The following is a 14308-nucleotide window of genomic DNA, read 5'->3' as shown; positions in this document are numbered from 1 at the left end:
GATTTTGAGTGACACTCACTGTAGATGACATTTTGGTAACAACAAAAACCAACGAATATTTCAAAATAGTTGAAGATATTTTACTAGGCAATTTTGAATATACAATACTTGGAGATGTACATTTTTATCTTGGTGTCAAAATTGAGCGGGAGAACGATGGTTTTTATAATATTTGTCAAAGTCAATATATTGATTCAATCGTTTCAAGAGCTAGTTTGCAGGAAAGCAAAGTCTCGAAAATACCAATGGATGTCGGTTACATTGCCTTAGATCGAACAAATTTTAAAATTATGGATAATAACAAGAAGTATCAAGAGCTTATTGGATGTCTGATATACCTGTCCGTAAACAGCCGTCCAGATATTTCGGCAGCAGTTTCTATATTAAGTCAACATGTTTCTCAACCAGCAGAAGGAGATTGGATGGAGCTTAAAATATTAATAAAATATCTAAAAGGAACTATGAATTTAAAGTTAAAACTTATGTAGATGCTGATTGGGCACAAAACCGCATAGACAGAAAATCATTCAGTGGCTATGTTTTTAAATATAATGGTGGATGTGTAAGCTGGTCGTGTCATAAACAACAAAGTGTATCACTATCGTCAACAGAAGCCGAATACATAGCGCTAGCTGAAGCAGCACAAGAAACTGTATGGTTAAGAAAACTAATTGATGATTTTGGTATAAAACTCCACGAACCTACAATAATTTTCGAAGATAACCAAAGCTGCATAAAGTTAGTTGGTTCAGAAAAATTTAGCAAGCGAACAAAGCATGTGGACACTAAATATCATTTTGTACGTGATCTTAAAAATCAAAATATTCTGATGATATCGTATTGTCCCACAGAAGAGATGCAAGCCGATATATTAACAAAACCTTTGTCTCATATTAAATTTTCGAAATTTAGAAGTTTGTTACAATTGTATTAATTAAGGAAGGGTATTGGAATATTTATTATAATTATAACAAACTTGTTAGTTTTATACTTTGTTAAATTGTATTGATATTTATATAAGTAGGTTTTTGAACTTATAACAAAATGAAAAACAAAATAATTTTATTCTGAAATAAACCTTTGAACTATACGAACATAGAATTACATTTTCTCTACATCCCCTAATTAAAAGTTTTTTAAATTGAAGTTAATATGGCATTCGATTCCTACGACAGTCTATATCCCGTTTCTGTTTCCCGGTATGATGCCCATTGTCTTATATAAATTGGGCAATTTTTTTCTAAATTAATATTTCCATAGCCCTAAACTCTACTCATGAACATCCTATTTACATTCTTATTTAACGATGTGGTACGTATGTCTTGATATAATTTTTGTAAATGCATTTAAAAATTATTATTTGTCATTGTTTGTTTTTTTAATTTAATTTAAGGTTATGTTGCGGTTTGTTAAAAACTTTCAAACCAACAAACTTTTACAATAACAAATATACAGAATATTTGTCACCACTGCGGTTTGTTAAAAACCAACAAACTTTTACAATAACAAATATACAGAGTGTTATATTCACCACACAACAAATAAAGTTGTTGTGTACAACATCAACAACATACGTATAATCAGCTGTTTCCGGTTTGTTTTCTTTTACTTCCAGGTTGTTTTGTTCACGCCGATCTCAGTAGAACAGCTGGCTCAAAGTAAATTAATAAAGTAGCGACAGTACTACAACAAATACAACATTTACAAAAACCACAAGCAATTTTTTAATTTAATTTTAATTTTTATTTCATTTATTTGTAATACAAAGCCTAAAAAGGCCAAAATAATTATATTACATAGCAAATATTGCCTGATAACATACAATATAAAATCTATAAATACCATAATATGTATACAAAAATCCATAACTATCATAAATTACATACATATGTAAATTATTTAGATTATTATTTTTTTTTTTTTTTTCTTTTTCATTTATAATATTTAATTTTATTTGGCTCCCCAGCCGTAGAAAAGTTTAAAACATTGATAATAATATTAAAATTGGTCCACTCATCAACAAATTTATATAATTAAATAGTACCAAGAAAGTTAAATTAAATTCCAGAATTCAAAAAAGATCTTAAGAGTTTTAGTTTTGTTTTTGGTTTAAGGTCTGAGCTGTCAAAGTTGCCTGTTGTTGTTTTTGCTTTTGGGCTTGTTGTATTTTTCGCCACAACAACCACAAGTGAATTGACAGTTCAGACCAAGGCGTATTTAACAAGGTGACAGCAGTGGCGAATTGAAATAAATACAGGCGAATTCACTTATTTTTTATATATAGAGTTTGACATACGGACGTACGGGCGAATATTTTTTATATATGTAGTTTGACATTTGTGCGTGCTATTTCTATAATCAGCTGTGCTGCCGATGGCACCTTATTAAATGCACCTTGGTTCAGACCAAAGTAAAAAAAATAGTTCTAATGAGTCTACTCAAGGCGTATTTAACAAGGTGACAGCAGTGGCGAATTGAAATAAATACAGGCGAATTCACTTATTTTTTATATATAGAGTTTGACACAAGGGCGTACGGGCGAATATTTTTTATATATGTAGTTTGACATTTGTGCGTGCTATTTCTATAATCAGCTGTGCTGCCGATGGCACCTTATTAAATGCACCTTGAGTCTACTTTATTAATTTACTTTGGTCCAAGGCGTATTTAACAAGGTGACAGCAGTGGCGAATTGAAATAAATACAGGCGAATTCACTTATTTTTTATATATAGAGTTTGACATACGGGCGTACGGGCGAATATTTTTTATATATGTAGTTTGACATTTGTGCGTGCTATTTCTATAATCAGCTGTGCTGCCGATGGCACCTTATTAAATGCACCTTGCTTTGGTCGCTACCAAGGCGTATTAACAAGGTGAGTGCGTAAAATCAGCTGTTTCTTAATTCGCTGTTTTTTTATGTACACTATATGTCAAACTTTGTTTATGTTTACATTTGTTATTGTAAATAACATAGTAATATTTTAATTCGCCTTGATTTTGACATTTACAGTACATTTTAACAAAAACAAATTGCCTGTTGTTTTTGCATTGTTGTATTTGTTGCCGGGACGCACTCACCTTGTTAATACGCCTTGGTCGCTACTTTATTAATTTACTTTGGTTTCTTCAACTGCGTGCCAAAATTAGAAAAAAAGTTTGTTAAATTGTTTGTTTTCTTCAGTAGCTTTATGTTATTTACCCTAGGTCTCCACGTAGCAATATTTATTGCTGCAATTGTCAAATTTGATTGCGTCAATGAAATTTGCGAGTGTATACGGCAAATTGCCATATGTAGCAATCCATTGCGCAATGATTGCTCTACTGATTGCCTGAGCAATTATTGCTAAGCAATAAGCTGTCATTTCAGTTGTCATTAATGTAAAATTTCTTCTTTCTATGATTCGGTGCGATTAATTTATACATATTTAATTTATTTAAGTACCAAAAATAAAAAAAACAAAGAAATTAGTGGAAAAAATCATCCAATACAGAATATGGGCAAAATACAACACAGTTTTTCATAGAACTTCTCGCGTTGAAAATTTTGTATTTGTGACGAACGTTTTCTCCACCTAAAGCAATCAGCAATCACTCTGCTGTTGTTCTGCCGACGTTATTGCTTGTGCTTAGCAATAAAAATTGCTACGTGGAGACCTAGGGTTACGTTTTCATGTCGCCTGCTATCATGTTTACATAAATAGTACTGTTTTTTGCATCTCTGTAAAATAAGTTTGCCAAAAAGGCCTGTTTGTTTTCTTCAGCTGCGCAATTTTCCTTACGGCTGCATTTTATTTTACATGAAATACTTTTAGAAGTAAATCTTGTTAAATATTGTTTAAAAATAATAACATTGTAGCAAGGCGTATTAACACATACGCCTTGCATTGTAGTAAATAAGCCAAGTAAGTTTAGTGTTCAGAAATTTTCAATGTATTGTCAAAAATAATCATTGATTCCTTACAGAAAAATTTGTGTTTGTTTTGCATTGTGCTTGACACCCAAGCCAATTAAAATCACTACAAGTCCACAGTGGATTAAGAAGACTATGCATTAAGGTCAATTCACAATATACTGTTAATATGTATAATGGTATTGGATTAACCACTCCACGTGGTTCTGGCACAAATGGTCATGTCCAACGTAATTGGGCATTTGTACGTCCTGGAAAAAAAGGAAATTCAAACTATCGCTCCGAAGAGGATATAAAAAAATTGGATGCTACTTTAAATCGTCCGCCCAACAAGGATATTTTGGACCATGATCGCAAAAGAAAGATTGAAGTCAAGTGTTTGGAATTTGAAGAAATTTTGGAAAAGCAAGGGTGAGTGGAAATCAAATGAGAAAATACATGTATAATTTAGAGATACAAGATAATATGGAAACACTAAGCTACGTGTTTCCATAAATGAAGGACAGGACAAACGATTTTATTTTGTTTGTTTAATTTTTAAGTTACTTAGCTGCGATAGCAGCTAAGAATTATTTGGCCTGTATAAAATACATAACGCCATCACCAATTACGGCATACGCCTAGGAAGAGCCTCGTCCAGGAAACGCCAATCATTATATACCTTCGTATAGGAAGCCGGAATTCTCGAACTTAGCTCCTACGTTTTATGGTCTCCACCAATTTCCAATACGAGTTTTGTTTGGTTATCCACCATATATCAATTTATTTTAGGTTATAAAACCAAAGTCGATTGCATGTGGTTAATACCACATGCAATAAAACCAAAGTCGACGATTTTTTTTTTTTTTTTTTTTTTTTTTTTTATTATTTATTTTCAACAACCTAGCCTATTGGCCATAATATTTAATATTTTTTTGTGTTGAAAAATTTAATTTTGAATTTATAGAAAATGGCGCATATTCATAAACGATCACCAAGTTTTGACTTTTTTACAAAGAATAACAAGAAGGGAATGCTCTCTTTTTCTACAACAACAACCTCTCTCTCTTCTCACATACAAGTAGTATCCCTACAAGAACAGTGACGGTCATATGACTGGCATTATTGATAGAAATATCCATCATCGCGTAGAACAAAGTTTCTATCATTTTCTTAAGGCCAATATGAAAAAAGTGATGGAAACTTTTGTGTACGTGTGATTTTGCATCCTTCTCTAACTTATGCATTTTATCGTCCATAGAACATATATCTGAACTGCTTAATCTAATGTTGTTTACTAGTCAACGTTGATGGATATATTAGTCACAGTAGACTAATCAACCTTGATGGATATACCGGACACAGTTGACTAATCATACTTGATGGATATATTCGTCACTGTTGACGGACATATCAGTTGAAATAAAACACGATTCAATTAATTTCTTTATATTAAATAATACTAATTAAATTGTGGCCCTTTGTTCCCAATAGGAATCACAGGACATAATATATGTATGCAATTAAATAAAAAAACTATTAAAACTGCTTTTGAAAACCATCTGAAATTTAAAGAGGGATTACCGGCAGACCCAATGTTTGATCAAGATATACACTAAGATCTTTAGAAATCCAACCTTTCTCCTCTTTAAGACCAGGTATTTTGTCAAGAAAATCTTCCGTAGCCCACAAAGATTATTTTTATTGGCTTCTGAAGGCGTAACATCGACCTGAAACAGTTTTTAATAGGCTTTATTCTCAAATGTGCTGTAATTAATAAAAAAAAAAAGTTATATTTGTGTATATTGTTGTGAGCTATTTTGTCCACTTACCCAATCCATCTTCTTTCGGATATATTAATTTCTTGCACTTTTTTTATTTAAATATTAAAGATATTTAACTTTTTAACACTCACGACACACAAATAAATAAATATTAATGAAAACTTTTCGGGGATTTACTTCTAAACGTCAAAAATGCAACTCTGAAACACACATTGGTCAACGATGATGGATATTTACATCAACAATGACAGTCAAATATAAAATTTGTGCAAATGTGTTAGTAAACATCTTTTGTGTGTATTAGTTTCGATCATCTATTTCTTGTAGGGATGTGAATTCAACTCACTTGAGAGAGGATTTATCTTCAAAACTTTTTATTGAAAATTGCGATTAAATTGCAATTCGAACACACACTTTAACAAGCACACACAATTTTTTAATTTTTTTCTACACATTTAAACCAAACATGCATATTTTTTTTTATTTATTATTATTTATTTTCAACAACCTAGCCTATTGGCCATAATCGGTTATAAATTTCTACTTAAAAAAATAGTTTACATTAAAAAATTTAAATATAAAATAAATTAAATAATTATGATATAAATTAAATAAATATTATAAATAAAATTGAACAAAGTCAAAACTTAAACTCAAACATATTACATTACAAAACATCATTATTAGATAATGATTCTTTAATTGATGTCAGTAAATTAGCAACTTGATAAGAAAAACTAGTTTCCACTAGGAAAAAAGAAATTTGATAAGTATATGTGTAACAGAAATAATCAACCATATAAAAGAGAAAGCATGGTACTCAGTACAACCTAGAAACCAAAGTATAACAAGTAGTCCAACTCTTTGACAGCAGTACCTAACTCTATACATGTGTTAGTGAAAAAGTACCTAAGTCTTAATATGTGTTAGTAACAAAAATTTATATGTGTTGGTGCCTTTTGAATTTTCACCAGACACACAGAGTTCTAAAAAAATGTTTAAATTTTAATTTATTTAAATTTTGTTCTATTTTCAATACCAAAAATTGAAACTCTGTTCTATATTTTAAAACCTATCACAAACAAAATAAAACGTCAAAATTAATAAAAAAATATTTTTTAGTTTGTGCGAAATGGACGTGCTTCGGAAAAGAAAAAGTGCTAAATGTGTTGAAAAAAATTATAAAATAATGTGTGTTAGTGAATTTACGCGTATCAAACTATATTTATTGGACAATTTATAGTTAAAATTTCGAGACTTTTGATGTGTATAATTCTCTCACAAGGGTGTTGAATTTACACAGTACCCGTATATGTGAGAGAGTAAATTTATAAAATAGAGAGTTGGACTACTTGGTACTAGACAAAGTATACCAAGTAGTCCAACTCTCTATTTTATAAATTTACTCTCTCACATATACGGGTACTGTGTAAATTCAACACCCTTGTGAGAGAATTATACACATCAAAAGTCTCGAAATTTTAACTATAAATTGTCCAATAAATATAGTTTGATACGCGTAAATTCACTAACACACATTATTTTATAATTTTTTTCAACACATTTAGCACTTTTTCTTTTCCGAAGCACGTCCATTTCGCACAAACTAAAAAATATTTTTTTTATTAATTTTGACGTTTTATTTTGTTTGTGGTAGGTTTTAAAATATAGAACAGAGTTTCAATTTTTGGTATTGAAAATAGAACAAAATTTAAATAAATTAAAATTTAAACATTTTTTTAGAACTCTGTGTGTCTGGTGAAAATTCAAAAGGCACCAACACATATAAATTTTTGTTACTAACACATATTTAGACTTAGGTACTTTTTCACTAACACATGTATAGAGTTAGGTACTGCTGTCAAAGAGTTGGACTACTTGTTATACTTTGGTACTAGAAACCAAAGTATAACAAGTAGTCCAACGTATCAAACTATATTTATTGGACAATTTATAGTTAAAATTTCGAGACTTTTGATGTGTATAATTCTCTCACAAGGGTGTTGAATTTACACAGTACCCGTATATGTGAGAGAGTAAATTTATAAAATAGAGAGTTGGACTACTTGGTATACTTTGCTAGAAACTATAAGGGCCAAATATATGTCACTGAATGTCTGTTAGTTGATACCACCTTCAGAGATATAAACAGTAGAGGGACCAACCTATATGACAAACAATGTCATCAAAAGGGTGTATATCTAATAATTAATTACAATACTCAAATCCTAATATCATAAGTGATTCAAACAATAATCAAAACAAGTTCGAATAAGTTCATGAGAGAATGATAAATTCACCGGAATGGTACCTATCACAGTCCACAAATCAATGTCTACACACTATCCGCAAATTAAATCTCAAACATATATACTATTTTGGCGCCTCAACCAATTGCACTAGTGCAACACGTTAATCAAACACGCCCGTAAACAAAACAACCTGGAGAAAACAAACCGGAAACAGCTGATTGTTTTTTGTTGCTGTAGATGTTTTTATTTGTTTTGGTGTGGTGAATATAAAAAATAAAATTTGTTATTGTAATACTTTGTTAAAATGTCAAAATGATGTTTGTTACCAAAGTATAACAAGTAGTCCAACTCTTTGACAGCAGTACCTAACTCTATACATGTGTTAGTGAAAAAGTACCTAAGTCTAAATATGTGTTAGTAACAAAAATTTATATGTGTTGGTGCCTTTTGAATTTTCACCAGACACACAGAGTTCTAAAAAAATGTTTAAATTTTAATTTATTTAAATTTTGTTCTATTTTCATTACCAAAAATTGAAACTCTGTTCTATATTTTAAAACCTACCACAAACAAAATAAAACGTCAAAATTAATAAAAAAAATATTTTTTAGTTTGTGCGAAATGGACGTGCTTCGGAAAAGAAAAAGTGCTAAATGTGTTGAAAAAAATTATAAAATAATGTGTGTTAGTGAATTTACGCGTATCAAACTATATTTATTGGACAATTTATAGTTAAAATTTCGAGACTTTTGATGTGTATAATTCTCTCACAAGGGTGTTGAATTTACACAGTACCCGTATATGTGAGAGAGTAAATTTATAAAATAGAGAGTTGGACTACTTGGTATACTTTGTTTGTTACATATGAACAAACCGCAACATAACCTTAAAATAAACTAATCATAAAAAAAATTTAATAACTTTGATATATACAGAAAAAAAATTGCCAAATTTATGCAAGACGATGGGCATCATATCGGGAAACAGAAATGATAAGTGGACACTCATAGCAATCGAATGGCATACTAACTTCTTTTAGAAAAACTTAAACGTAGGGGGCAGGCCCATTCAAACTTTGATGCCATGAAAAAATGTTTTAAATTGGTAAAAATATTGCTACAATTATATAAGGCCTTGGGCATCATATCTGGGAACGGGAACGATAAGTGGACACCCATAGGAATCGAATGGCATACTAAGAATGTATGGAAAAACTTGAACGTAGGGAGTACGCCCATTCAAACTTTTATGTCATAACCATTTTTCATGAAAAATTTTAAATTAGGAAAAAAATTGCCACAATTATACAAGGCGTTGGGCATCATATCTGGGAACGGGCACGATAAGTGGACACCCGTAGGAATATAATGGCATACAGAGAATGTTTGGAAAAACTTGAACTTGGGGGGTAGGTCCATTCAAACATTGATGTCATAAACATTTTTCATACAAAATTTTAAATTAGAAAATAAATTGCCACAATTATACAAGGCGTTGGGCATCATATCTGGGAACAGGCACGATAAGTGGACACCCGTAGGAATCTAATGGCATACAGAGAATGTTTCGAAAAACTTGAACTTGGGGGGTAGGTCCATTCAATCATTGATGTCATAAACATTTTTCATGAAAAATTTAAAATTAGAAAATATATTGCCACAATTATACAAGGCGTTGGGCATCATATCTGGGAACGGGCACGATAAGTGGACACCCGTAGGAATCTAATGGCATACAGAGAATGTTTGGAAAAACTTGAACGTGGGGGGTAGGTCCATTCAGACTTTGATGTCATAAACAAATTTTTCATGAAAAATTTAAAATTAAAAAAAAAATTGCCACAATTATACAAGGCGTTGGGCATCATATCTGGGAACGGGCACGATAAGTGGACACCCGTAGGAATCTAATGGCATACAGAGAATGTTTGGAAAAACTTGAACTTGGGGGGTAGGTCCATTCAAACATTGATGTCATGAACAAATTTTTCATGAAAAATTTAAAATTAGAAAATATATTGCCACAATTATACAAGGCGTTGGGCATCATATCTGGGAACGGGCACGATAAGTGGACACCCGTAGGAATCTAATGGCATACAGAGAATGTTTGGAAAAACTTGAACTTGGGGGGTAGGTCCATTCAAACATTGATGTCATAAACATTTTTCATGAAAAATTTAAAATTAGAAAATATATTGCAACAATTATACAAGGCGTTGGGCATCATATCTGGGAACGGGCACGATAAGTGGACACCCGTAGGAATCTAATGGCATACAGAGAATGTTTGGAAAAACTTGAACGTGGGGGGTAGGTCCATTCAGACTTTGATGTCATAAACAAATTTTTCATGAAAAATTTAAAATTAAAAAAAAAATTGCCACAATTATACAAGGCGTTGGGCATCATATCTGGGAACGGGCACGATAAGTGGACACCCGTAGGAATCTAATGGCATACAGAGAATGTTTGGAAAAACTTGAACTTGGGGGGTAGGTCCATTCAAACATTGATGTCATGAACAAATTTTTCATGAAAAATTTAAAATTAGAAAATATATTGCCACAATTATACAAGGCGTTGGGCATCATATCTGGGAACGGGCACGATAAGTGGACACCCGTAGGAATCTAATGGCATACAGAGAATGTTTGGAAAAACTTGAACTTGGGGGGTAGGTCCATTCAAACATTGATGTCATAAACATTTTTCATGAAAAATTTAAAATTAGAAAATATATTGCAACAATTATACAAGGCGTTGGGCATCATATCTGGGAACGGGCACGATAAGTGGACACCCGTAGGAATCTAATGGCATACAGAGAATGTTTCGAAAAACTTGAACTTGGGGGGTAGGTCCATTCAAACATTGATGTCATAAACATTTTTCATAAAAAATTTTAAATTAGAAACAAAATTCCCACAATTATACAAGGCGTTGGGCATCATATCTGGGAACGGGCACGATAAGTGGACACCCGTAGGAATCTAATGGCATACAGAGAATGTTTGGAAAAACTTGAACTTGGGGGGTAGGTCCATTCAAACATTGATGTCATAAACATTTTTCATAAAAAATTTTAAATTAGAAAATAAATTGCCACAATTATACAAGGCGTTGGGCATCATATCTGGGAACAGGCACGATAAGTGGACACCCGTAGGAATCTAATGGCATACAGAGAATGTTTGGAAAAACTTGAACTTGGGGGGTAGGTCCATTCAAACTTTGATGTCATAAACATTTTTCATAAAAAATTTTAAATTAGAAAATAAATTGCCACAATTATACAAGGCGTTGGGCATCATATCTGGGAACGGGCACGATAAGTGGACACCCGTAAGAATCTAATGGTATACAGAGAATGTTTGGAAAAACTTGAACTTGGGGGGTAGGTCCATTCAAACATTGATGTCATAAACATTTTTCATAAAAAATTTTAAATTAGAAAATAAATTGCCACAATTATACAAGGCGTTGGGCATAATATCTGGGAACGGACACGATAAGTGGACACCCGTGGGAATCTAATGGCATACAGAGAATGTTTGGAAAAACTTGAACTGGGGGGGTAGGTCCATTCAAACATTGATGTCATGAAAAAATGTTTCATGAAAAATTTAAAATTAGAAAACAAATTGCCACAATTATACAAGGCGTTGGGCATCATATCTGGGAACGGGCATGATAAGTGGACACTCATAGGAATACAAAGAATGTTTGGAAAAACTTGAACGTAGGGAGTAGGCCCATTCAAACTTTGATGTCATAAACATTTTTCATAAAAAATTTTAAATTACAAAAAAAATTGCCACAATTATACAAGGCGTTGGGCATCACATCTGGGAACGGGCACGATAAGTGGTCACTCATAGGAATCTAATGGCATACAAAGAATGTTTGGAAAAACTTGAACGTAGGGAGTAGGCCCATTCAAAATTTGATGTCATAAACATTTTTCATAAAAAATTTTAAATTACAAAAAAAAATTGCCACAATTATACAAGGCGTTGGGCATCATATCTGGGTACGGGCACGATAAGTGGACACTTGTAGGAATCGAATGGCATAATAACTTCTGTTGCATTCATTTATTAATTTAATTAATTCATTTACTAAAATTCAATCTTTTAAGAAAAATTATCAATGTGTGTTTTACAAGAAACATGAAGATAGATATGTAAAATCAAGTAAGTATTCAAGTACCAAGTACTTACATATGATTACTATTAATCTGAATACTTACTTGATTGTACATCTCTATATTCATGTTTCTTGTAAAACACACATTGATAATTTTTCTTAATAGATTGAATTTTAGTAAATGAATTAATCAAATTAATAAATGAATGCAACAGAAGTTATTATGCCATTCGATTCCTAGAAGTGTCCACTTATCGTGCCCGTTCCCAGATATGATGGCCAAACGCCTTGTATAATTGTGGCAATTTATTTTCTAATTTAAAATTTTTTATGAAAAATGTTCATGACATCAATGTTTGAATGGACCTACCCCCCAAGTTCAAGTTTTTCCAAACATTCTCTGTATGCCATTAGATTCCTACGGGTGTCAACTTATCGTGCCCGTTCCCAGATATGATGCCCAACGCCTTGTATAATTGTGGCAATTTATTTTCTAATTTAAAATTTTTTATGAAAAATGTTTATGACATCAAAGTTTGAATGGACCTACCCCCCAAGTTCAAGTTTTTCCAAACATTCTCTGTATGCCATTAGATTCCTACGGGTGTCCACTTATCGTGCCCGTTCCCAGATATGATGCCCAATGCCTTGTATAATTGTGGCAATATATTTTCTAATTTTAAATTTTTCATGAAAAATTTTTTCATGACTTCAATGTTTGAATGGACCTACCCCCCAAGATCAAGTTTTTCCAAACATTCTCTGTATGCCATTAGATTCCTACGGGTGTCCACTTATCGCGCCCGTTCCCAGATATGATGCCCAACGCCTTGTATAATTGTGGCAATTTTTTTTCTAATTTAAAATTTTTTATGAAATATGTTTATGACATCAAAGTTTGATTGGACCTACCCCCCACGTTCAAGTTTTTCCAAACATTCTCTGCATGCCATTAGATTCCTACGGGTGTCCACTTATCGTGCCCGTTCCCAGATATGATGCCCATCGCCTTGTATAATTGTGGCAATATATTTTCTAATTTTAAATTTTTCATGAAAAATTTTTTCATGACATCAATGTTTGAATGGACCTACCCTCCAAGTTCAAGTTTTTCCAAACATTCTCTGTATGCCATTAGATTCCTACGGGTGTCTACTTATCGTGCCCGTTCCCAGGTATGATGCCCAACGCCTTGTATAATTGTGGCAATTTATTTTCTAATTTAAAATTTTTTATGAAAAATGTTTATGACATCAAAGTTTGAATGGACCTACCCCACAAGTTCAAGTTTTTCCAAACATCTCTTATCGTGCCCGTTCCCAGATATGATGCCCAACGCCTTGTATAATTGTGGCAATTTTTTTTCTAATTTAAAATTTTTTATGAAATATGTTTATGACATCAAAGTTTGAATGAACCTACCCCCCACGTTCAAGTTTTTCCAAACATTCTTTGTATGCCATTAGATTCCTATGAGTGTCCGCTTATCGTGCCCGTTCCCAGATATGATGCCCAACGCCTTGTATAATTGTGGCAATATATTTTCTAATTTTAAATTTTTCATGAAAAATTTGTTTATGACATCAAAGTTTGAATGGACCTATCCCCTAATTAAAAGTTTTTCAAATTGAAGTTAATCTGGCATTCGATTCCTACGACAGTCTATATCCCGTTTCTGTTTCCCGGTATGATGCCCATTGTCTTATATAAATTGGGCAATTTTTTTCTAAATTAATATTTCCATAGCCCTAAACTCTACTCATGAACATCCTATTTACATTCTTATTTAACGATGTGGTACGTATGTCTTGATATAATTTTTGTAAATGCATTTAAAAATTATTATTTGTCATTGTTTGTTTTTTTAATTTAATTTAAGGTTATGTTGCGGTTTGTTAAAAACTTTCAAACCAACAAACTTTTACAATAACAAATATACAGAATTTTTGTCACCACTGCGGTTTGTTAAAAACCAACAAACTTTTACAATAACAAATATACAGAGTGTTATATTCACCACACAACAAATAAAGTTGTTGTGTACAACATCAACAACATACTTATAATCAGCTGTTTCCGGTTTGTTTTCTTTTACTTCCATGTTGTTTTGTTCACGCCGATAAATCAAACGCTAAACGAAAAATATATTTTTTTATTTTTTTTGACGTTCAATATTTGGGTGTTGAAATTAAAACTGAAAAAAACACATTTGTAAAATTTCGTATTGAAA

At 31.9% G+C, this 14308-nt stretch overlaps 1 protein-coding gene across 6 annotated transcripts in view; it reads left to right on the top strand.

Annotated features, from left to right (window-relative positions):
• Positions 1–3775: 3775 nt before the first annotated feature.
• Positions 3776–14308, top strand: part of Srrm234 (Serine-arginine repetitive matrix 2/3/4) — a 208071-nt gene continuing 197538 nt past the window's right edge. For 2 of the 6 annotated variants that reach the window (XM_065514913.1, XM_065514912.1), the window contains exons 1-2: positions 3778–3907; positions 3969–4326. In XM_065514913.1, coding sequence (XP_065370985.1) covers positions 4085–4326 — 242 coding nt within the window. In that variant the 5' untranslated portion in view covers positions 3778–3907; positions 3969–4084. Of the gene's footprint in view, positions 3908–3968; positions 4327–14308 lie in introns of all 6 variants that reach the window. The other 4 variants (XM_065514914.1, XM_065514911.1, XM_065514916.1 and 1 more) reach the window with 4 other exon arrangements.

Source organism: Calliphora vicina, unplaced genomic scaffold (genome assembly GCF_958450345.1).
Source record: "Calliphora vicina unplaced genomic scaffold, idCalVici1.1 scaffold_18, whole genome shotgun sequence".
Taxonomy (NCBI): Eukaryota; Metazoa; Arthropoda; class Insecta; order Diptera; family Calliphoridae; genus Calliphora; species Calliphora vicina.
The sequence above is the reverse complement of the archived record's forward strand: the minus strand, read 5'-3'. Positions and strand labels throughout refer to the sequence as shown.